This window comes from Phyllostomus hastatus, unplaced genomic scaffold (assembly GCF_019186645.2).
Source record: "Phyllostomus hastatus isolate PE091 unplaced genomic scaffold, TTU_PhHast_1.1 phas_scaffold_1674, whole genome shotgun sequence".
Lineage (NCBI taxonomy): Eukaryota > Metazoa > Chordata > Mammalia > Chiroptera > Phyllostomidae > Phyllostomus > Phyllostomus hastatus.
In genome coordinates this window covers 4,297,077-4,322,457 of record NW_025334011.1, presented here as the reverse complement: position 1 = coordinate 4,322,457, position 25,381 = coordinate 4,297,077, and the positions used below count along the sequence as shown (strand labels likewise).

Here is a 25,381-nt window from a genome sequence, read left to right as displayed (position 1 = left end):
TTCAAATCCCCGGTGAAACATAACTTCAGAAATTATTACCAAGATCCAAAGACTAGGTTGGTTAGCATTACTAGCTACATGCTTTCACAGTAGCCTGATCCTTTTATTATGGCATAGCATTCGTCTTCTCCACTAGTTATAATTCCAGATGACAGGAACTTATGCACTAGGATCCAGTGACCTGCTCTGTACCCTCAGCAGAGACAGAGACAAGATAGCAGGTGTATACATAGCAGATCACTTAAATATTTGTTGAATGAATCAGTCATATCTTAATTTCTAAGAAGTACTTGCCATTGTTGTCTATCTCTTCCTTGAAATTTCCTCTTCCCCTGGTTTCTATAACAATCTTTCCTGGTTTTCCTTAGGAACCTATGACCTCTCCTTAAGCTCCCTTCCTGTAGTGTTCATGGTTGTTCTCCATTTTTTCTTCTTTGTTTACAACACACCACTCTCCAGGATAGCTTTGCCCACACAACAGGTTACACTTTTATCTTAGCTAAAGCTCTCCAACTTTTGATTTCTACTTTATCAAATGCTAGTCTAAGCAATGATCTCTACTTCACTCTGTGAAGCATGACTGATGCTGAGCGCTCATAGCTAATAGATGCCTCTGTGTAGCACGCCTACACTTCTGTCCCTACTAGTTAAGCTTTATGTTTATAAGAGCCAATGTTTGTTTTTTTTTAACTAACAGACTTTACTTTTTAGAGCAGCTTTAGGTTTACAGAAAAATTGAGCAACAAAGAAAGGGAATTCCCATATACTCCCTCCATCCCAGTTTCCCCTACTACAATCATTTACTATTAGTGTGGTACATTTGTTGTGACTGATGAACAAATACTGATACATTATTCAAGTCCCTAGTTTACATTAGGGTTCACTCTTTGTGTTGAACAGTTCTATGGGTTTTGACATATGTACAATGTCATGTATCTGCCATTACAGTGTCATACAGAATAGCTGCACTGCTCTAAAACCCTGTGTTCTACCTATTCATTCCTCTTTCCCCAAATCCCTAGCAACTGTCTGTACACACTTTTGTCATTTCCAGATGTCAGTTGTTGGGTCATAGAGTATGTAGTCTTCCAGATGGATTACTGTACTTAGTAATATGCATTTAATGTTCTTCCATGTCTTGCTAAGTTTTTACTGTGGAATAATATTCCACTGTATGGATGTACCAGTTTGTTTATCCACTCACCTACTGAAGAACATGTCCAAGTTTTGACAATGTGAATAAAGCTTCCAAGTTCTGATAATGTGAATAAAACATTCATGTGCAGGATTTTGTGTGGATATAAGTTTTCCACTCATTTCAGTACATGCCAAGGAGAGTATCTGATGGACTGAATGATAAGAGTATGTTTAGCTTGGTAAGAAACTGCCAAACTGTATTCCAAAGTGGCAGTATCAGCGTGCGTTCCCACCAGCAATGAATGAGTTTCTGTAGTACTACATCCTTGTCTGGTTTTGGTGTTGTCAGTGTTCTGGATTTTTGTCATCTTAATGGGCATGCAGTAATATCTCACTGTTTTAATTTGCATTTTCCTAATGACATATGATTTTGAGCATCTCTTCATATGCTGTTTGCCATCTATCTCTCTCTTTTGTAATGTGTCTGTTCACTTTTGCCCATTTTTAAACTGGATTGTTAGTAAGAGTTCATTGTATATTTTGGATACAAACCCTTTTTCAGATGTTTTAAAAATATTTTCTTCCTGTCTGCGGCTTATCTTTTCATTCTCTTAACAGTGTGTTTTACAGGGAAATTTTCAACTTTAATGAAGTCCCTTACCATTTTTCATTTTTCTCTTATCATTTTTCTCTTTCATGGGTCATGCTTTTGGTATTATATCCAAGAATAAATTACTGTTGTTCACAAATGTATTGTCCTATTTGCACTGGTTATTATTATGTAAATTGCCAAGTTATATGTATGATAACAGAGCTATTTTTATGAAAACTATATTTGCATTTGTGAAAACTCAATGAAAGCAAGTCATTAAAAATGACTGTCATTATGGAGGGGTAAGACAAGTCTATAATAAGGAAAGTAACTGTAAAACCCACAGAGATCTTGCACTCTATTTTAAAGAAACCAAAATGCAAATCCTGCATGATGTGTTATAGGTGTGATGTACACAAGAAAGATGATGAAAAACTCCAATCAGCAGACCCATATCCAGAGAAAAAGTTCTGGCTCTAATTCAAAAGATCAGTACAAAAATGTACATTTAAAAACATTTATTATATTTAACTTAAAATGTTTAAGATGAGTATTTTAAATACTTTTAAAGAATCTCAAATTTAACCAGTCCTGATCTCTCCAGATTGGAGGCTTCCTTACCTCATGTTGCTGAACCATGTGACTGATCCTCACCTCATGAGGAGAAACCACTACATCTGTCTCTTATGTAGGACCATAAATCTCCATTAAATAAGATCTGCCATTAGGACCATCTGAAGGCTCTGGAGGAAACAGAATATCAAAGCCCTCACTGTAACTGGCAGGCTCTCCTTCCAGTGTGCAAAATGAATTCTAGACCTGAAGGCCCATACCAGTTACAAGGAGCTGTTGGAACTTGTCTTAGTGACCCTTACGTTGAGGTAATTCCACCTTGCCCTAAAATCCAGTTTTACTCTGAAAATATTCACCTTTCTGGTCACCTATGTTCTTCCATTTTCTCTTCTTAGAATGTTTTGGGCTTCCTCTCCCCACTTAATCTCTGTTCAAACCCTTTCATGATGCTACCTTAAACTCCCAAATACTGGTTAATAAAATCCACTACATCCTCAATTACTTCATGAAAGGCTCCTTTTAAAAACCTGCCTTACATTGGGATGTTATCAAGTGAGGGCAACTCATACTCTCAATCCTTTGTATCTTAGAGTCAGGATATAGCACCTGTGATCCTCTGTGCACAGAGTATGGTACTTTCAGGAGATCACAGTTCCACTACCCTCTCATGAAACCTCTCGTTCCCTTGAGCCTCAGCCTATTTGGCTGTACTATCTCTTATATTATGTAACAAGTTCGTGGTCACTATTCTTTGTTCACTGAAACCATCACCAGCATCTTCCTTAAAGTCTTTCTCCAAATGTGCTGTCACTCTTGATTTCAATTTCAATGACAACCCAATACCAGGACCTCTTAGTTCCTTGGCATCATCTTCAGAGATAATTGCCATTCTGTTACTAAAACGTCCTATCTTTCCAGCTCAGGTCTTGTCAATATTCCTGTTCTATGGCTTCCCTGAGACTTTCAACCCAGCAACAAGTCTTCTTTCTCACTTTTTATAAACCTCTTTTGTCTTTACTTCCTTCCCTATCTAAATAAGATTATACAGACCTTCACACCTTCCACTCTATAGATAATATGCTAAACTTTCTTGTCTTACTGTCTTTTCATAGCACCTTCTTGGAAAAGGCATAATCCTGTGAAAAACTACTTACTTGGCTTTTTTTCTATATCTTCACCTAGGTAGCTGAGCATTTGGGGTGGTGAGGAAGGGGCAAGAATCACATAAGCAGTTTGTGCTGTTGTAAAATGATGGTAAACACTATTATGATGCTTTATATCCTTTTCTGGAAATTTCCTAATTAAGAGAGTCAACTAACTTTCCTATTCTCCAAAATAATTATTTTTAAACCTTCTCCATGATTATTAACTGTGTCCTTCTCTTTCATTCTTTGAATGTGACTGTTTCTTCAATTCAACTCCCCTTTTCCTTCCTCTACTCTGGATTCCATTCCTTCCTCCTTTTTCAGGTATTATGTACCACGGATTGATCATCCTCTCTCTCCTGTGTCTCCTCCTCCGTTCTGTGCTTATGTTGATTGGAGACTCCCCCCACCTCTTGTTTTTAAGTAAAGATATATATATATATTTTTATTGACTGATTTTTAGAAAGAGAAAGAGGGGGAGGAAGAAAGGGGAGAAGGGAAACACCAATTTGTTGTTCTACTTATTTATGTATGCACTGGTTGATTTTTGCACATGCCCTGACCGGGAGCTGAACCTGCAACCTGAACCCGCAACCTCGACTTATCAGGACGATGCTCTGACCAACTGAGCTACGCTCACAGGGTGGAGTCTCTTCCATTTTTTAAAAAAGAGCCCTCTTAGATTACAGGAGAATAATAATCTGATAATCTCTGTAGATGTAGAAAAAATCACTTAATAAAATTCAAGATTCATTCATGATAAAAACAAACATCAAACTTAATGATAAAGCATCAACACTCTCATTAAAGATAGCAATATTCAACACTGTAAAGATTCTAATTAGTGTAGTAAGATAAAAACAAAAGTAGTATGAGAATTGAAAAGGAGAAAAAAGATTATTCTTATTTGTAGAAAATGTGGTTACCTATACGAAAAGCCCATTTGAACTAATAGTTTAATGAGGTGATTGGATATAAGATCAACATACAAAAATCAAGTAAGTATTCATAGTAACCACCAATTTGAGAATATAATAGAAAAAGGTCCCAATATATGGTAACAAAAAAATAAGATGCCTAAGAAAGAATCTAATAAGGTATGACTCCTTTGCTCAACAGGATAAAACATAACTGAAAGACATAAGATCTGCATAAAGTAAGAGATATACCAGGGTTTATCAGTGGAAAAGTCCATACAGTAAAGATGACAATTCTCCTTAATCTGTAAACTCAATATTTCCAATCAAAATTTCAACAGGGATTTCATAGAATTTGATTAGTAAACAAGTTTCACTCAAATGAAAGGACAAAAAGGAAAAAGCATGTTAAGACAATTCTGAAAAGAGCCAAGATAGGAGATTTTTCCTCTATTCTAAAAGATAAGAGATTATTATAAAGCTTTATTAAGTAAAAAGAGTTGTTTCAGTGTAGAGCTAAACATACATACTATTGGAACAAAACAGGGAACTCAAAAAAATATGAAAATTCACACATATGAAAATTTAATTACAAATCTCACACTATTGTTCAAATGTAAAATACATGTTAAATAAGTGTAAAAGACAAAATTTTATAATTTTTAGAAGAAAATGATGGAAATTCTCTTTACAACCTTGAATTAGAAATAGATGTCTTACAAGGAACATGTATAAAGGACACATGGACAAAGCCAAAGGGGGTAGGTTTGAGGGTGGGAGGCGGAGATGGGTGGGGTGATGGGGTGAAAATCGAGACAACAGTACTTGAACAACATTAAAAAAAAAGAAATAGATGCTTAAAACACAAAAACATAAACTATAAAAAGTGACTGTATTACATTTTTAAACTTTAATAGAAATACTATAAGCAGACCAGAAGATATATAATCAACAAAGGATTAGTGTCCAGAATACATAAAGAACTCCCAGTAACCAACCAGAAAAGAAAAAAATGGTCTTATATTAAAACTGGCAAGTAGGTAATTCAGAGGGGCAAAAGACAAACAAACAGAGAAAAACAGATGGTAAATATACCCATGAAAATATGCTTAATCGCATTAGTTTAAGAAATAAAAATAAAGTCTCAGTGAGATAAATCTTAGACTGGCAAGCAAGAATCATTCGACAAGGATGTAGGAAAAAAAACCGGAAACTTGGAAACACTGCTAATGAATAGACAGACTGACAAAACCACTTTAAAAAGACCATTTGACAAATATCTTGTAAAGATGAAAAAGTATAATTCTCTATGTAGGTAAATAAAGTAGAGAAACTTTATAAGTAGATACATAAAAACTTCACAGCAACAGCTTATGTTAGCAAAAACAGATACAACCTAATTGTCAACTCAGTAAAAAAAATTAATAGATCACAGGGCATTAATACTACAGAATGATATGTAGCACTTAAAACAAAGAGTAACAGTTAACATAAATAAATCTCAAAAACAAAATATTGACTAAAAAGAGCAAGTTGTAAAATCATCAATATATTCAGCAGGATATTTTTATCTATATAACACTATACATATATTTCAGAACAATACTATGTATTATTTATGGATATAGATGTATGTGCGTATACAGACTCACACAAATGCATATGAAAAGTATAAAAACACCCTGACTGGTGTAGCTCAGTGGATGGAGAGTTGTTCGGCAAACTGGATAACCAGTTCAATTCCCAGTCTGGGCACATGCCTGGGTTGCAGGCTGTATCCCCAGGGTGGGCGTTCGAGAGGCAACTGATAGATGTTTCTCTTGCACATTGATGTTTCTCTCCCTCTCTTTCTCCCTCCTTTTCCCTCTCTCTAAAAATAAATAAACATTAAAAAATAGAAGGAAGGCTGAGGAATATATGAGAATGGTTACACAAAGAACTTTATCTGTTTTTGTGTTTTATTTCTTTAGAAAGTCTAAAATATACCTGGCTGGCATAGCTCAGTGGATTGAGCGTAGGCTGTGAACCAAAGGGTTGCAGGCCAGGTCCCCAGTGGGGGCAATGCAAGAGGCAACCACACATTGATGTTTCTCTCTCTCTCTCTTTCTCCCTCCCTTCCCATCTCTAAAAAGAAATAAAATCCTTAAAAAAATAAAAAATCTGAAATGTGTATGGCAAAATGTAAGCATTTAATAGAACTGGATGGTAGATGCACAAATGTTTGTTAGGCTATATTCTGTTGTTTTCTGCATGTTTGAAATATTTCATGTCTCAATAAAAAAATTTAAGAACACAAAAATCATCTGTTTCTACTTTCAGTTCCTGTTTACTTCTCTCCCCTGCCTTTTCCAAATTCCTTGTATAAATTTTATTTACTATTCTATTTTCCCACTTCTAACTCACTCCTTTGAGACTGCAATCTGGATTCCGAGGTAAAAACTATACACAACTGTTCTCCTTAAATCACTGATGATGTCCATATTCTAAATCCCATAGATACACTTCTGCCCTTATCTGGTTTCATATCTCAGCAAATTCTAACACTGCTACCCACTCCCCCTGACCCTTCTAAAAATGCAATTTTCTTCTAGTCTCCCAGCCTTTTTCTTCTCAGTCTCTTTTACCAACTGTTCCTTTCCTATCCTATAACTACTGGTATACCTGAGATTCTGTCCCAGCACTTCCTTTCTCATTCTTCACTCACCCTAAGTGACTCATCTAATCTTTGTTTATCTGATTGTTTCACCTACTGTCCGCATTCTAAAGACTCTGAAATCTTTATCTCCAGGCTGGCTCTCCTCTCTGGATTCATATAGCCAAATGTTGACTATTCTGGTTCCTAGTTCAGTGTATAAAAATAAACTCATTTTCTCCTCTGACCCTCATGCTAGGTTTCTGGATCAACTTCTCATTAAAAATAACTAATAATGCTGAATTTAAAAAGTGAAAAGCCTTAGGAGCAATGAAGAGCTGACAGTTTAGCAGGCTAAAACTGGAGAGAAAATAAATATCTGGAGACGTAAACACAAATAAAGTACTTTTTGGCTGGGAGTACATTTCTCATTCTTGAAAAATCTAAAACTTTCATTTAGACAGTCTCATGAGGCAGAGGAAAAATAAAATCACAGCCATGAGCATACACACAAGGTGGGAAGAAAATCTAATAGAAAGCTCTCCCTTTAGTTAAGTCGGGGCTTCAGAGGCTTTATCTTCAGGGTGAGAAAACCAGAAGTTAACTAGTCCTCATAGGTCTTGCAGCCTAGGTTTGCACTGCCTGAGTGGCCTAGGAAATCCCAACTATTGACTCTGGATTAATGTGATCTCAAATAAATTGCACCCACAGGGCTTGGCAAAAAAGAAACATAAATTTTCTCTTAAAGAAATTATCTTCTTCCTAGGCTTCAAAGTCCTATAAATAATTCTGTTAAGTACAACATAACACAAAGTCAACAATAACCATGAACATAGAAAACATCGTACCATGTACAAGAATGAGCAGAGCAAAAGTACCAGGCCCACACAGACTTAAAATATTGGGATTAGACTACAAAATAATTGTTTCTTATGTTCAAAGAAATAGAAGATAGTTGAAAACATCTGTAGAAAAAAGGAAATTATAAAAAACCACACAGCAAAGAACCAAACAGAACTTCTAGAAAAGAAACATTAAAAACTCAATGGATGGATGTTAACTAAACTTACTGTGGTAATCATTTCACAATATATGTGAATCAATCGTTATGCTGTATACCTAAAATGTGTCCAGTGCTGTATGTCAACTATATCTCAATATAACTGGGAAAAAAAAAACCCTTAATGAACACTTTTATTAGCAAATTAAATACAGGCAAAGAGAGAATTGTTGAAACAGAAAACAAGTCAGAAAAAATAATCCAGAATAAAGCCTGGAAAGATGAAAATATGGACAAAATAGAAGAAGTAAGATAGATGAAAGTTAAATCATATGACAGAGATTTGAACCTGAGTTTAGAAAGGAGAAAATGTGGCAGAGCAGTATTTGAAGAGATATAACTGGGATTTTCCAGAAATGATGATGGATACCAACCTAGGTTCCAGAAGCCTAACAGGTATCAAACAGAATAAAAAAAAGAAATCCATACTCAACACAACATAGTGAAAGAAAGAATATAATGAGTCCTCATTTCTCCCTCTAACTGTATTCTCTAGAAGCACATAATAATTTAGTGAGTACAAAAGGAATTTCTTAAATCAGTCTTTTCATACTCTACCTCCATCACTGTTGCCCTCCTCTGTAATAATGTCCAGTAGTCTCTCAAAAGCATTTTCAAAAGCAACAATTTTCTGGATGGCTCCATTGCTTCTTGTTAGTGCCTGTAGTAGTAAGACACCCTTACAGGAAAGAAAGATAATGTTTAGTGAAATACAACTTTTATAAGACATTTTAAAATTATTTTGAAAAAAAAAAACATAGAATTTTAGAATAGGTAGAAATTTCACAAGTCCAACTACTTTAATCTATAGATAAGAAAAACAAGTACTGAGAAAATGATGCCTCCCTAGTATGCCTCCCTAAGGTTAATCTCATAGGGATAGAGCCTAGATTAAAATCCATGTCTACCAATGCCTAATTCAGTTCTCTTTTCACCATGCAATATATTCAATAATTCTTGCATATTCACCCATCGTAATACAAGTTTCATAGTGTAAGTTGTGCATGATTACATCTGTACATGCTTCACAATGCAATTACATGAAAGTGTGAATTCAAGAATATAAATCAATAAACATCACCACATTCTAGCAGAGAAAGTTGGGTAGTCTCACAGATCCTGAATTCCCAAAATTCAATTATTAGTTGATTGGGAAGAAATGAGAATTCACACCTCTAAATGGCATATCTGGCAAGACACAATTCACAGTAGTTTTTGCTTCTGATTTTTAGCTTTTCTCAGCTCCTGTTATGCTGGATTTTACTGACATATTCTGCAGCTGTTATCACTCAAGAAAAATTCAATGATACCCATTTCTGCTTCTTTCACTATCAAACAACAAGTATTTTATGAGCCCCCAAAAGCCCTACAATGCCACAATGTTCAAAGAGACACAAATATTTTATGGAAAAAAAAAAGCAGGTATTAATTCAGAGAAAAAGGAATAGCAAACAGGTAGTTCCAAAGTCCCAAAGAGGGAAATTAGCTATTGACTATCAGTACTGGGCAGATAAGTACTCATGTAAGACAAAAAATGTCCATGACCTTATTGGGCCTGTTCTACTCATTCTCCTGTCAAATCTCAACAGTAAGATCAGAAAGGCAAAAGTGATTATTTTTAGACATAAAATTCTCCTACTTAATGCTACCAAATTGAGTTTAACTGCTAATAAAGGGAGGAAGGAATAGAGTAGAAAGCATACTGAGGTTCTGAGTTAGAGGATAAAGTGGGTTTTAAAAATGGCTGTCCTACTTACTAGTTGTGTAACTTTAAGCAAATTATGTAAGTTCTGAGTATTAGTAAATCCATGTGTAAAACAAGGTTAATATTTTTGTCACAGGGTTTTTCTGAGGACAAAAGGAGATAAATAACTTCTACAGAACCTACTATGTACAGATGTTTATGAGGTCTGTCCAGAAAAAGTCTAGCCACTGTTAATATAACGAGAACGGTATGCGTGACATCCATGTAACCTGGCAGCCAAGGAGAGTGGACTGGAATACACATGTGTGAACAGTGATGATTTCACTGTACTAGTCAGTGGGGGCAGTAGATACTACTGAATGAGTATGTGTACTGCATGGCTGTCGCATTCAAAATGACCGTGTGGAGCAATGAATCTGCATCAAATTTTGTGTTAGACTTGAACATTCCTCCACAGAAACTATTTGGATGTCAGAAGGCTGAAGCTATGGGCAACAGATGATTGGCAGCTTCATCACAACAACGTACGCACTCGTGCATCATGACTCATGCAGTTTTTTTTGCGAAACATCAAATCACCCAGGTGACTTAGCACCCCTTATCCCCGCAGCCCAGATTTGTGCCCTGCGACTTCTGGCTTTTCCCAAAACTAAAATCACTTTTGAAAAGGAAGAGATTTCAGAATGTAGATGAGATTCAGGAAAATAAGACAGGGCAGCAGATGGTGATTGGGAGAACTGTGTGAGGTCCCGATGTGCCTACTTTGAAGGGGACTGAGGCATCATTGTCCCATGTACAAAGTTTTTGTATCTTGTTATCTTCTTCAATGTCTCTATTTTTCATATTAAATGGCTGGATTCCTTCTGGACAGACCTTGCATGCTACTTTTAATTTCTCAATACATGTTAGTTTCTTTCACCTGACTATTAAGAAATATATTGCTGCCCTGGCTGGGTGGCTCAGTTGGTTGGAGTGTTGTTCCCCTACACCAAAAGATTGTTGATTAGATTCCCAGGCACGGCACACGCCTAAACTGCATGTTTGATCCCCAGTTAGGATGCATATAGGAGGCAATCGATTAATGTTTCTCTCCCTCCCTCCCTTCCTCTCTCTCTCTATAAAAATCGATAAACAGCCCTGGCTGGTGTGGCTCAATGGATTGAGCATTGGCCTGCGAACCAAAGGATCGCCAGTTCGATTCCCAGTCTAGGGCACATGCCTGGGTTGGGGGCCAGGTCCCCAGTAGGGGGCTCATGAGTGGCAACCACACATTGATGTTTCCCTCCCTCACTTTCTCCACCCCTTCCCCTCTCTAAAACTAAATAAAACCTTAAAAAAAAATTGATAAACATATCCTCAAGTGAGGATTTAAAAAAATCTGTTAAAAAAAAGAAACATATTGCTCTAATCAAACACATCCATTAAAATGCTATTAAGAATAAAGGTATACTCACTGGTCATTGAAAGTAAGTGGACACAAACTCCTTATTTTAAAAACATAACTAAAGGACTGATTTATTTACTTGGTCTTCTTTCATGTATAAAATATATTTCAGGATAAATAAAATAAGACTACCTGATGAAATAAAGTTCTTCTTTGTGTAAGACTATAACTTAATAAATGTGAAATAATTATAAAATTAGAAAAATTATCATTTTTTGATTGTTAACAAAATAACCAATTTAGGCAATAATCATCAATGGATGATCACATGCAATGGATAAATCTGAGGTAAGGTTGATGGAGAGCTTTATAATGGAGGGTTTCCAGCTGTCACCACCTGAATCAAACCCAGTGTTCACTAAAAGTGAGACAGCCAGATATTACGAATTTCCTGATATGTTGCAAAATTAAGTGCACTGATCACCTAGGAAATATCCTAGCAAAAAGGTAAACTGGAACCTAATCAAGCCCTTTAGATAAATTAAATAACAATCAAATGTAATGAGAGAAACCTTGCCTGGATCCTGATTTGAAGAAAGCAACTGTAAAAGACATTTCTGAGACAACTGGGAAACCAGGATGTGGAATGGTTATCTTATTCAAACTATGGGCTTAGACATCACTGTTAACTTGTTAAATGTGACAATGATGTTGGTATATAAGAAAGTGTGTGTGTGCATATTTTTTGACATGATGTATACTGAAGTATGTTATGGTGAAATTATATTGATGGTTTGATTGCTTTTAAATGCTCCAATCAAAAAAAAAAAAGGAGAGTGGTGAGGAGAGGCACAGATAAAGCAACTGTAACAAAATCTTAAAACCGGATGGATTCAGGGGATGGGTTTGTCTGTGTTCTCTCTTTAATTTCATTTAAAAATGAAATTACAGTCTATCACTAAGCATTGAACTTGTAGTTAATTCATAGTTTTCTGAAAGTTTTAAAATAATTTTTAAGCACTAAGTAACAAATAAAAGTGATAGTGTCAGCACACCTATAATAAATGACAACTTGTTCTCTATATCCAGATCAATGTTTTAAATATAAAACGAACTGGGGCCAAAAATCTTTACCAATATACTCCCAGAGAAGCTAGTCAGTGTTGACAACTGTCATTGAGTTCAATTAGAAAGTTGATCAGCCCTGGCTGGTGTGGCTCAATGGACTGAGCACCAGCCTGCAAACTGAAAGGCTGTCAGTTCAGTTCCCAGTCAAGGCACATGTCTGGGTTATGGGCCAGGTTCCCAGTTGAGGGCATGCGAGAGGCAACTGATGTATGTTTTGCACATCAGTGTTTCTCCCTCTCTTAAATAAATAAATAATTAAAAATTAATAAATTAACTTGATTTTTTTTAAAAAGGGAAAAGGGGAAAAAAAGAGAATTGTTAAAGAAGGCCAAAAAACCCCAAAAGACATAAAAGAGGGAGGGAAAGTAGTACATTGTTCCAGGCAGTCACAGAGTATGACTAATCACTGCCAGAGGTTTCAGTTCCTTGTCTCTGGTTGCTGGTGTCAACTGTGGTATATGATGGCTGACATAACACTCTATAATGTCATGTATAACATTACCTAATGTTTACAACAGTGAGTATCCATAAAAATTTCAAATAAATAGGTTTACTGAAATCAAAGAGAAGATAACTAGAAAACATGTAAAAACCAAGAATTTAGATGCTACAACAAAAATAAGTTAATCCCTAATCATAAACTTAATGAAAAATGACAATAAACAAGGTTAGGAGCAGGAAAGAAGAGTAGAAACCTAAAAATATGGTTTGTTTAAGAACCAGGACAAAGCCCTGGCTGGCGTAGCTCAGTGGATTGAGCGCGGGCTGCGAACCAAAGTATCGCAGGTTTGATTCCCAGCCAGGGCACATACCTGGGTTGCAGGCCATAACTCCCAGCAACCGCACATTGATGTTTCTCTCTCTCTCTCTCTCTCCCCCTCCCTTCCCTCTCTAAAAATAAATGAATAAAATCTTAAAAAAAAAAAAAAAAGAACTAGGACAATGCAGTTATGCAAAACAAAAAATTTATCTGAAAATGAAAATAAATGGCAATGATACTAACAACACCCCAGGAAGGATTTATTAGTTTGTATGGTATCATCTTATTTAAACTGAGGGCTAAGAGAAAAGTTAGAAACAAGTTTAGGTTTACGATCAACAGTAATATTTTAGTCAAGAAAAAATACTCATACTAGATGGGTATCAATTTAAATAAAACAATTCTTAAAAGAAGATTAAAGAATAAAACATGCTCATCTCATGAATTACATTACTATGTTATTTCACCACTCATGATACTGTGTTGACATATATACTATGAATTTTTAAATACAAAGCTAAAAAAATGTTTGTATGGACTAGAAGTCAAGGGCATTTCAGTTGTTGCTCTGCTTTGCCACTAACCAGTTGTGAGGCCAAGATCAATCCAAATGATATTTAGTAGCACTTAGGATTAGTAAGGCACAGATTCAGAGACCAAAATACAAAGAAAAGTAAGACATCACTAACGAAGAAGTCACTTGGTTTCCATGAGTTTTGGGCATCTCAGTGTAATGTGGAGATTAAATTAGTGTGATATGCTCTCCTAGCTTTAGAATTTAATTTTAAGAGGATTTTTCCAAGCTGTTAAATATTACAGTTTTGATACAGTTGTAAATAATAGGGAAAAATATTCAAGTAACAAAACAACATCACATCAACACAAAATATTCAACTTACATGCAAATATTAAAATAAATCAGAATGGAAAATAACTGCAGAGCAAATCATGCTCTATAGTTAAATAGAGATTACAAGAAAGAACCATTGAAAATATGTGTTCAATCAAATGAAGGGAGGATTTCAAATGCAATGTGTTAAGTTTACATAGTTTAATGTGCAAACTTTACACTCTAGTAATGTTTCCTCTACTCTTTCTTGAGGTAGACTTTTAGAAGAGAATGGAAGTAATCCTAAACTTCTGGAAGGCATAAATATGAATAGCAAATTCATTTGTCTAAGTCAAAATACTAGGTAGGCAGGAAACAAAGAAATACTATGGTCTTGTATGTAACTTAAAAATGTCTAAAAGATTGGCATTACCCCAATTTTCCAAATCTAACTCCTTATGACTATAAATAAGGGTCAACAAATATTTCATCTGCACATAGAGAAAGAGAGCTGCATTTAGGCTTCTTTTTCAAATTTAACTTACATCATTACGTATAACCTCCCTGGAATCCGCTAATAAGTCCATCAACCTTGAAACACCTAGAACACAAACACATGAAAAATACTGGCAGATCAAAGATACAAATAGTGATTCAAATTATAAAAAATTTATTACACTTGGTTTCAGTTTCCTTCTTTAGGAACAATCCTCACTTTTAAATCAAAATGTTATAAGAAAGGTAAGTCACTTACCCATGGGACTAACTAAAATAATCTGCTGCACCTGAGGCCCTAAGTGTTTTAAAAGAGCAGTAAGAAGCTTCACACCAGGCCAGCGGACATGGAAGTCAAACTCCTGCAATATAAGAATTTAAAATATTTAACATCTATAATTTACATTTTAAAATATCAATTTAATAGTGGTACAAACAACTACAAACAAAAATTTAGCAAACTTAGAAATTAAAAAATACTTAATACAAATTGATCAAACTTATTCACTATTACTGACTAAATAAACAGCATTTTGTAACAATGGAAATAAGCCAACAACATTTTAACAGAATATATAGGTCTTAAAATAGGCATGTGATCTCTTGCAATGATCCAACAAATTTCAGTTTCTTAAAAAGCTATGTATATGATGCTTCAGCCAAAGAGTAACAAAAAGAAGCTTATTAAGATAAAAAAATAGCAAGGTTCTTTAATTACCTCCAATAAAGATAATAGGAGAGTGACATTTTCTTGCTGCTTAATGAAAATTTCTGTAAACTGGCTTCCCAAATCCTCACTCTGTCTTGTGGAATTTTCTTCTGTAACATTCAAAGATAAAGCATTTCACTATGATGTTATGTTATGTTAAAGTTTCCTTTTTTTGAGGGAGGTAGGCAGAAATGATAATTTCCTTGGAACAGTGTGGTGGGTACCAAACTGTTCCAAGGAAACCACAATTATGCTGAAAAAACATATCCTTACAATAATTTTCAATGTCATTTAAATAAATTTCTATTGTTTATTATTAAAGTTATTGGGGTAACACTGGCTAATAACATTATATAAACCTCAGGTGAACAACTTCATAACACATTTGTATATTTTATTGTGTGCTAACCACCCGAAGTCTCATCTCCTTCTGTCTCTATACATTTTGACCTCCTTTACCCTCTTCATCCTCCCTGCTCTTCCCCTCTAGTAACCACTATTCAGTTGTCTGTACTATGAGTTTGTTTTTTTACTCATTGTTTGTTTTTTATTGCTTTTTGTTTCATATCCCATGAGTGAAAGAAATCATATGGTTCTTGTCCTTTTCCATGACTTATTTTACTTAGCATAATACTCTCAAATGCCATCTATGTTGTTGAAAATGGCAAAATTCAAATTTTAATTCTTTAAATATTTAAATATGGTAAGATGGTTCTCGAGGATATTTTTGGGTTAAACTTCTAATTAGGGTACAAGGAAACTTAACTGAGGTGATAGAAATATCCCATCTCTAATGTGATTGTGGTTACATTACTGTGTACATATATGCTCATACACATAGGGATTATAAAACCCCAAGAAGTAAATTTTATTGTATGTAAATTATGCCTCAAAACTTCCTGCCTTGAAAACATTGAACATATAGTCCTTACTGACAGTTAGTGTTACTGTGTTACATAATTATATTATAAAATTAACCACTACCTGGAGATTCTTCAGTATCTTTTTTTAAATTAACATATATATCTTATAAGGTTATTTGACAATAAAATCAGAACTTGAAATTTAATCTCTCACTTTTTAAAAAAGATTTTATTTATTTATTTTTAGAGAGAGGGGAAGGGAAGGAGAAAGAGGGAGAGAAACATCAATGTGTGGTTGCCTCTCACGCTCTCACGTGCCCCCAACTGGGTACCTGGCCCGCAGCCCAGACATGTACCCTGACAAGGAACCAAACCAGTGACCCTGATTTGCAGGCTGGCACTCAATCCACTGAGCCACGCCAGCCAGGGTCATTTAATCTCTCATTTATTCTTTATAGGATTTTATATTTGTCCTTAAAACTTAAAAGTCTTTAGATTAAACTATTTGTTGTTTCAATGTTTTGTCAAAAAAATATAAAGGATCAGTAAAAATTACTGAAGCAACAACTGCCAAAGCAAATTTTCATTTAAAATCTGCCTATACTATAAACACAATTTAGAGATGGCAAATACATTACTCCTCATTCCCTAACCCACACCAGACACAACCAATTGATCACAGCATCTGCTGCACATCAGTATCCTTTTCCACATACTGCTCCAGGCAGTGATTATAAACCAATGAAGCTGGCAATCAAGACCTAACCTATTTATTATCCCTCAAACAGTTCTTTTTCAAATGTGAGATTTTGATATTAATATAATTTAGAAATGGAAAAAACCCAGCAGATGACAAGAAAAGAAAAGCAATCCAAAGCAAAGAGAATACATACTGTATAATCTCATTTATATAAAATTCTAGAAAAATGCAAAGTAATCTACAGTGACAAAAGCATAGCTGTGATTGACTAGGGACTAGAAGGAGGAGAGCAAAGTTACAAACATTTAAGTATAAGAAAACGTTTAAATATGATCCTGTTTCAAGGATCTACAGTTCCTTCTGGTTTAATGTTGTCAGTTTTAAAAAGCTGTTAGTGACAAACTGCAGCCTCATGTTTGGTGGGACTCGTGTGGTCCCTCAGCAGCCAGGGACCACAAGACAGCAGCCCTCCACCCTTTTTTAATCCAATTGTAATCCAATAAAGGCTGAAAGCCCCCACCCCTCCACACCGGTGTATCTCTTCACAGTATGCCCCTCTCCTTTCTTGCAGAGTGAACAAAAGCTTTATTCTTAAAAAGCTGTTAGGGAGATAAACTCTACTTCCTTTAAGTATAAAATAGCACTTCTGAACTTTAGAGGCCCACAAAAATTAGCTAAGCAATTAGCTAGTTTGGTGTGGCAGTACATTAAGCTAAAACTACTATAAATTACAATAATTATATCTGAAAGTTATAAACTAAAACTAGACCCATGAAGAATTACACCTCTTTTACATGTAGCCAAAGATATGAGACAAGTAAACAATATACTTATTTAATTTAATTTTTTCATTTTTTAAAGATTTTATTTATTTATTTTTAGAGAGAGGGAAAGGCAAGCAGAAAGAGGAGAGAAACATCAATGTGGGGTTACCTCTCACGCAACCCCTACTGGGGAAATGGCCTGCAACCGAGGCATGTGCCCTGACTGGGAATCAAACTGGCCACCATTTGGTTTTAGGCTTGCGCTCAATCCATTGAGCTACACCAGCCAAGGCATAATATGCTTATTTTAAAACTCCTAGAGCTAAGTCTATTTTTGTATCCTATGTTTTACATACTATATGCTATACTTATTATAGCCTATAGAAGTGACTATTGTAAGATATGAAAAAACAAAGCAAGAACTAAATGGCCTGTTGTTACTATAGTGAAAACAAACCTAAGACAGGTATACAGAATTAATGATTGCTTTTCATTTTTTTAAATACTTTTTAAAATAATTTTTAAAAAAGATTTTATTTATTTTTAGAGAGGGAAAAAAGGGAGAAAGAGAGAGAGAAACATCAATGTGCGGTTGCTGGGGGCTGTGGCCTGAAACCCAAGCATGTGCCCTGACTGGGAATCGAACCTGCGATGCTTTGGTTCACAGCCTGCACTCAATCCACTGACCTACGCCAGCCAGGGCTCATTGCTTTTTAAGAAGTCCTTATATAGCCCTGAAAACATTTCAAGCCTATTTCTATGATTGGCTTTTAACTAAATATGTATATATATTTATTCTTCTAGTGTATTTACCTCTGTATTTTCAGGTATAAACAATATTCAAAAACATTTGTAGACCTTCTTTTTGGAACTCCACTCCATATCAAGTTCCTAACCCATATTATGGAGGACAACTATTTTATAGAAAGAGGTATTCTAATAAAAGTTGTCCTAACTCGGAGTAAGGGAATATCAAGTATCTTCTTTCATACCATGGTCAATTAGTCAAGCAAGGACAGCTACATTTTTAAATGTTTGTCTGCATTCTCTATAAACTCTTTATGTAAATTATAAGTTTTAATAAAGAATCTAGTTAGGAAAATGGCCATAATTTATTAATCTGAAATCTATGAAATATTAAAAAAAAAAAGAAATAAAAGAATGTATCAAAAAAATACCATTATCCTCTTACTAGATAACAGTATATAAGTTACAGGTCTCTGGGCTTCCATTTTTAGAAAACAGAAAAATACCACATACCTCAAGGTTGCTATGAAGAGCAAATAAGATAACGGACATAAAAGCACTTTAAGTTTTATTATTCCACACAAGTACGATGAAACAATGGCAGAAACAACAACTACTGATCTGTGCTAGCCATCAGGGCACAGCTTACTGTCACAAGAGTCACGGCAGAGTGCTTAGGCATTTTATGCTTTCAAACAAGGAATTCAAACGTCACAAAAGGTAATACTACACACCTTAATAAGTTAGTTTCTTTGTTAGTTTTTTGTTAGGTGTAGGCAACTCTGTTGTGTACTGTTTTAAACCTCCTGTAGATAAGTATATTCCCTTCCTTATTTTATTTTATTTTTTCATTATTTTTAAATCTTCACCTGAGGATATGTTTATTGATTCTGCTCAGGGGGGAGTGTGGTGAGAGAGAGAAACATCCACAAGTTGCCTCCCATATGCACCCCAACAAGGAACTGGACAACAGCCTAGGTATGTGCCCTCCTCAGGGATGGAACCTGCAACTTTTTGGTGGACAGGATGATGCTCCAGCCAACTGAGCCACCCAGCCAGGGCTTCCCTTCTTTATTTCAAAGAGTTGAGGATCTCAGAAAAAATGGTGAAACAAAATAAAATAAAACTTGGTAACTTAAATTATGAGTTAAAGAAATATGAATGTTAAAAGTAAGTGAAACTTGAAACAGACTACCAAAAAAAAAGAAATACAATATTGGTGAGTTCTGTGAATTAATATTAAAAATGTTAGTAACCAGACATTATTGTACATGCATTATTTTAAAGGGACAATATCAACATTTAAGTATTCTCTGAACTGAAACACTTTCCAGTTCTTTTTGTACATGGGTAAAATTCATATGTATACAGCTGTATGTATACATATTCAAATATTATTTTTATTTTTAAATAAATTGTCTCAAATTTTTCTAGGAAGCACATGAAAAGTAAGTCAAATGGACTGTTCTACAATTATCATATATTCCTTTTAAATTAAGGAACTCTTATATAGTGAAACAAATCTCAATCTACCAGCCAGCAGAAACAATACTTGACAGTGTCCTTTTATATTACCAGAATTTGTGCCTAAAAGCATCATGCACATGTAAATACAACCTTTTACCTTCAACATCATCTGAAAAGGTAGACAAAAATAAATAAATAAATAAATACATAAATAAATATGTGAATGTGGGTGATGATGAAAATAGTTTATGTAGTAGAATTAACAATAAAATAAATAAAAGCTTAAAATGTCAAATAAGTCTACACAGAAGAAACTCACATTCATTTTACTCAATAACAAAAGACATATAGCATATACTATATATTGAGAATGATAAGGCAGATTTTTTTCAATAAATTAAGGGGTTATAAAATATCTCCAAGGTAAATAACTCAGAGGAAGTTCATTATGTCAGGTAAGAAGTACCTTTTGATAAAATTTAAGTTCCCATTTTAATCTTCCCTCAAATAAGTGATTCTAATACTATTTCTCTACCAAACCGTTTATCTTGTTTTAGACAAAGGATCCTTTTTGGATATTAAATTATAAATAAAGAACCCAAATACATAAAGAGAAAGAAAAAATTGGATTCTGAACATGATTATTATAAATTTATGACAAAGGAAACCATGTAACTAAAAATTATTGCTGCTATATGATTTTTTTAAAACAGAAAAATCATCTGCTATACACTAACTAGAAAAAGAGATAAATTTCTAATCTGAAACAGCAGAAAGTCTTTTAACATATTATAGCAAGTGTTACACCTAATTTTCTTAGAGAAATAACTAGACAAAATAAGTATCTTTTTCCTGAAAGTATTTTCTTGTGTGTACTGACCGACAGCTTCATTTTCCATAGGTACTAAACTATATTTACTAAAGATTTTTAATCCCTGAGGAATGAATAAAGTTACTTGTAAGCTAGATAGCACAGAGAAATAAAATTTAAGAAAAATAATATTTAAGTCTAAGAAATTGTGACTATTCAACACAATCCGGTTTCAAATGCTCCCATTACTGATATTCTATGAAGTTAATATTTCCACATATTTCTGCTCTACTTGTATTTTAAAAAAAAAACACTACAAACTCAATATCATCTACATTTCTTTATCATTCATTTACTCAGAATTTTAAAAGATCCTAAATGTCAATATAAATTAGACTTATAAAATGCATCCATATGTCCATCATTCTGACTGTCCAGAATAATGAAAAACCCACTATGTCCAACTGCAACAGCCAATCTGCTATGAGGAAAGCACTCTTAAACAGCACTGTGAAGTGCTATTCAATGCATATGTGTTTTTATAATACATAAACAGACTGTATACAGACTTCCAGTCAAGTGTTTTACACACTGACAATAAATAAAGTAAATGAAATAATACCTCATTTTTAGTATGCAAGTAACTTGAAACATGAAAGGAAGGATGTACAAAGAAATGTATTGATTCAAACATATTATGTCACAGAAAACAGATTCAATGTAAAAAAAAAACTTCTAAATCTAACAAATTGTTGTTCTTTATAAATTAACATTAGTCCTACAGTAAAAGTTTATGTATTTATTATGGAAAAACTCTTCATACCACTCACCAGATAACATATAAATAAAAATGTTTGATTTTCAACCAATAGCCAAAAATGATTACTTAATCCAGAGATTACTAATATTCATATTGCTTACCTAAAACCAAACACTCCAACAGGTATTTTTTAAAAGAGAAGAATCTAATTCTATCTCCAAATGACATACAAGGCAATCATTTTAAAGATACTTTTCTGGAACTAAGCATATATCTTTCCTTTATTGATTAAAAAAATAAAGAAAAAAGAAAAACACATAAATAAATTTGTAAAATAAATTCAACTTTTAAAACCAGCAAAATTAGTACAATCCAATTAACTTTATATACAAAAAATACAGTAAAAGAAACTTACCTACTTCTTCTTCATCATTAGATATTATATTATATAGTGTGTCCAAAGCATAACCTATTATTTCAGAATCCGAACTGGAAAAAAGAAAGTATTACATTTATACATTGTTAGAGTATGGACTGTTATAATCATTTTTAGTTATTTAGCAAAATATTAACTTCATTTTTAAAATTTATCCTGCTTTTGGTTCAGAGGAGGCAAAGGTGCAACTTTCTTTGGTGGTCCTGAATCCCAGGTCATTCAACACCAGCTACCTCCACCATACTGCTGGAGTTTGACCCCAAGATCAAAGTCATATACCTGAGGTGCACCAGCTGGGGAAGTTGGTGCCATGTCTGCCCAGGCCCCCAAGACCGGCCCCCTGGACCTGTCTCCAAAAAAGGTTTGTGATGACATCGAAACCGCCAAAGCACTGGTCATTGGAAGGGTCTGAGGATTACAGTGAAACTGACCGTACAGGACAGACAGGCCCAGACTGAGGGAGTGCCTTCTGCCTGTGCCTTGATGATCAAAGCCCTCAAAGAACCACCACAAGACAAAAAGAAGCAAAAAAACATTACGCACAATGGAAATACCACTTTTGATGAGACAGACTGTCAACACTGCCCCAAAGATGCAGCACAAATCTTTAGCTAGAGAACTCTCTGGAACCATTAAAGAGATCCTGGGGACTGTCCAGTCTGTGGGCTGCAATGTTGACACCCTCAGGACATCATAGCTGATATCAGCAATGGTGTAGGTAAAAGTTTATTTGTAATAGTGAAAAACTAGAAGCAAGCTAAATGTTCAATAACAACAAAAATAGTATAGTTAATCCATATATAAAGCAACAATAAAAAAATGTATTTCAAAGAATGTTTAATGAAAACATCCTTGGCTTAATGCCAGTAGGAAAATATTGAATATAAAAATTAATGTACAGAATGATCCCATTTAGCAAAATATATATTTATCTGTCTTTATACATTGAAAAAAATCCTATAAATTTGTAAAATAAATCCACTTTAAAACTAGTAAAATTAGTTCAACCTAAGCAAAGTTATAGGTGTGTCATGTTTATATATATGCTTTGTAACATATATACATAGTGCTTATGTAAACATAATAGTGTTATCTCTACTTGCACTACTAGAGTTTGTTTCCCTGCTGCATACTTTATTTTCTAAAATATAAAAAATCTCATGGTAAATATATACTATTTATAGTAACAAGAAGTATAATATTTTGTAGTCATTGATAAACACAAATGTTGAAAACAAAATGGATGATGATGGCATTTAGAGTGAAAAGCAAGAATCAGACCCCAGCATAAAGATTTAGCGAATATGAAGTGATTAGGAGTGGTAGATGAAAGCACAGATGAGGGACAAAGAAGGTCATAATGAGAGGATGTAAATCTCAAATAAAGTGGGTTTTTAAATTATTATGATTCACCATTTCGGTTTTGAGAAATTTTGAGAGGCTTCTTTTAAAAACCTTTTGAGAAACTAGGAATAGAAGAGAACTTCTTTGAAATGACAAAGGGAATCTATGAAAATGCAATGGCGAGAAACTGAATGCTTTACCCGTACGATCAAGAACAAGTCAGAGATATCCCCTCTAACCACCTCTACCCTACAGCGAACTGTAGGTTCTAGCTAGAGCAATTTGGCAAGAAAAGGAAAAGACACACAGATTGGAAAGTAGGAAGTAAAACTATACCTAATCACAGATGACATTCTTGTATATAGAAAATCCTATAGAATCCACTAAAAAACTATTTGAACTAGTAAATAAATTCAGCAAAGTTGAAGGTGCATGGTCAATATAAAAAACTCAAAAGTCAAATAAGTGAAAAGACATTGTGTTCATGGATAGAAATGTATAATATTGTTAAGATGGTAATATTCTCTAACTTGATTTACAGATTCACACATCCCTATAAAAATCCTAGCTGTCATTTGTGCAGAAACTGACAAACTGATCGTAAATGAGAATCAGGCACATCCCTGGGTTGCAGGCCAGGTCCCCAGTAGGGGGCGGGTGAGAGACAACCACACATTGATGTTTCTCTCCCTCTCTTTCTCCTTACCTTCCCCTCTATCTAAAAAAAATAAAATAAAATCTTTAAAAAAATTATTTAAAAAAGTGAACTACTAATATGTTACAACATGGATAAATCTTGATATATGACCCTAAGTGAAAGAAGCCCAACATAAAAGCCACATATTGTATGTTTCCATCTATATAAAATGTCCAAGATACTCAAATCTATACAGACAGAAAGTAGATTAGTATTTGCCAAGCATTGGCGGGGATGAAAGAATAGAGAATTACAGCTAATGAAGAACTGATTTCTTCTGAAGTGATGTAAACCATCTGGAATTAGAAAATAATGATAGTTGCACAAATCTGTGAAAATACTAAACCCACTGATACGCACATTTAGAAAAGTGAACTTTATGTATATAAATATCTCAATTAAAAAAAAACTATTGAGATGTAGTGCTTTGGAAATATCAATGAGAATTAGACAATGTTCAAGCCGTGAACATGGGATTTAGGAGAATAAGCAGCTCTTCCCAAGGTGGCTGTAGGGAAGCCATGGCTGTAGTTTTAAATCATGCCAAGAAAGGAAACATAGCTCTCTATGAGGCAGCCACCTTTTAACATGCACAATTAGTAGCTCATACATGCACAACACTGTATGGTATACCTATTTCTAAGCACAGTGCCTTGCACACAGTAAATGTGAAATCAATGTTTTTAAAAATGTATTTCTTAACCTTTATATCAAAAATATCTGCACATTTATTTTCTGTTGTGCACTAAAAATGACAATAAGTGCTACTTTATATAAGAGGTAACATTCTATTTTTCATATTGAGAAAGTCATTTCATTACTAACTTTATAAGACTCAGTGAAAACATGATACATGGAATAAAAATACAGGGAATGAATGAAAAAGAAAGATTACATGCATGTATAATCATCACACTGAAGTTTTTTTGAAATAGGATCCACTTTCTCTAACTTGGAATATTGTTTAAAAGATAACTAACTTAGTTAATGTACTAGTTTTGATGCTATAACAAATTACCACAAACTCTGTGGTGTCAACAATACAAATATGTCATCTTACAGTCACAGTAAGTCAGAAGTTTGAAATGGGTCTCACTGGACTAAAATCAAGCTCTCAGCAGGGCTGCCTTCCTTTCTGTAGGCTCCAGGGGAAAACCCACTTCCTCACCTTTTACAGCTCTACAAGCCAGCTTCCTTCATCTTCAAGCCAGCAAAATCAAGTGGAGATCAGCTCACATCACCTCATTCTGACCTTCTCTTTTGTACTCCTTTTCCACTTTTAAGGAGCATTGTGATTACATACACTGGGCCTACCTGGATAATGCAGCACAATATCCCCATATCCAAGTCTTTAATTTAATCATATATGCAAAGTTCCTTTTGCCATCTAGGGTAACATTCATAGGCTGTGGTGATTATGATGTGAACATCTTTGGGGGCGGGGCATTATTCTGCCTGCCAGTTACTCACTTTGGTCTTAATAACACACACAATCCTGACACATGTAATGCATTTATTCAAATACATTAGAATTAGCTGGCTTTGAAAAAAGGTAACCGATATGGATTACACTTTCTGTGGAGAAAAGGTTCTAACTGGTATCAGCTGTGCATTGCTGAAATATAATTGAAAAAGAGGCTATTAGGTTAGACCACAGGTGGCAAACACAAGGGCTGTGGGCTGAATCTGGCTCTCCACCTTGTTTCACCCAGGCCAGCACCTTGTT

At 34.4% G+C, this 25,381-nt stretch overlaps 1 protein-coding gene across 4 annotated transcripts in view; it reads right to left on the bottom strand.

Annotated features, from left to right (window-relative positions):
* Positions 1–25,381, bottom strand: part of USO1 (USO1 vesicle transport factor) — a 69,076-nt gene that overhangs the window by 26,019 nt on the left and 17,676 nt on the right. For 2 of the 4 annotated variants that reach the window (XM_045858258.1, XM_045858260.1), the window contains exons 4-9: positions 21,594–21,667; positions 19,765–19,776; positions 15,076–15,176; positions 14,617–14,719; positions 14,408–14,463; positions 8,615–8,735 (exon numbers count right to left, since the gene is read on the bottom strand). In XM_045858258.1, coding sequence (XP_045714214.1) covers positions 8,615–8,735; positions 14,408–14,463; positions 14,617–14,719; positions 15,076–15,176; positions 19,765–19,776; positions 21,594–21,667 — 467 coding nt within the window. The remainder of the gene's footprint in view (positions 1–8,614; positions 8,736–14,407; positions 14,464–14,616; positions 14,720–15,075; positions 15,177–19,764; positions 19,777–21,593; positions 21,668–25,381) is intronic. The other 2 variants (XM_045858259.1, XM_045858261.1) reach the window with 1 other exon arrangement.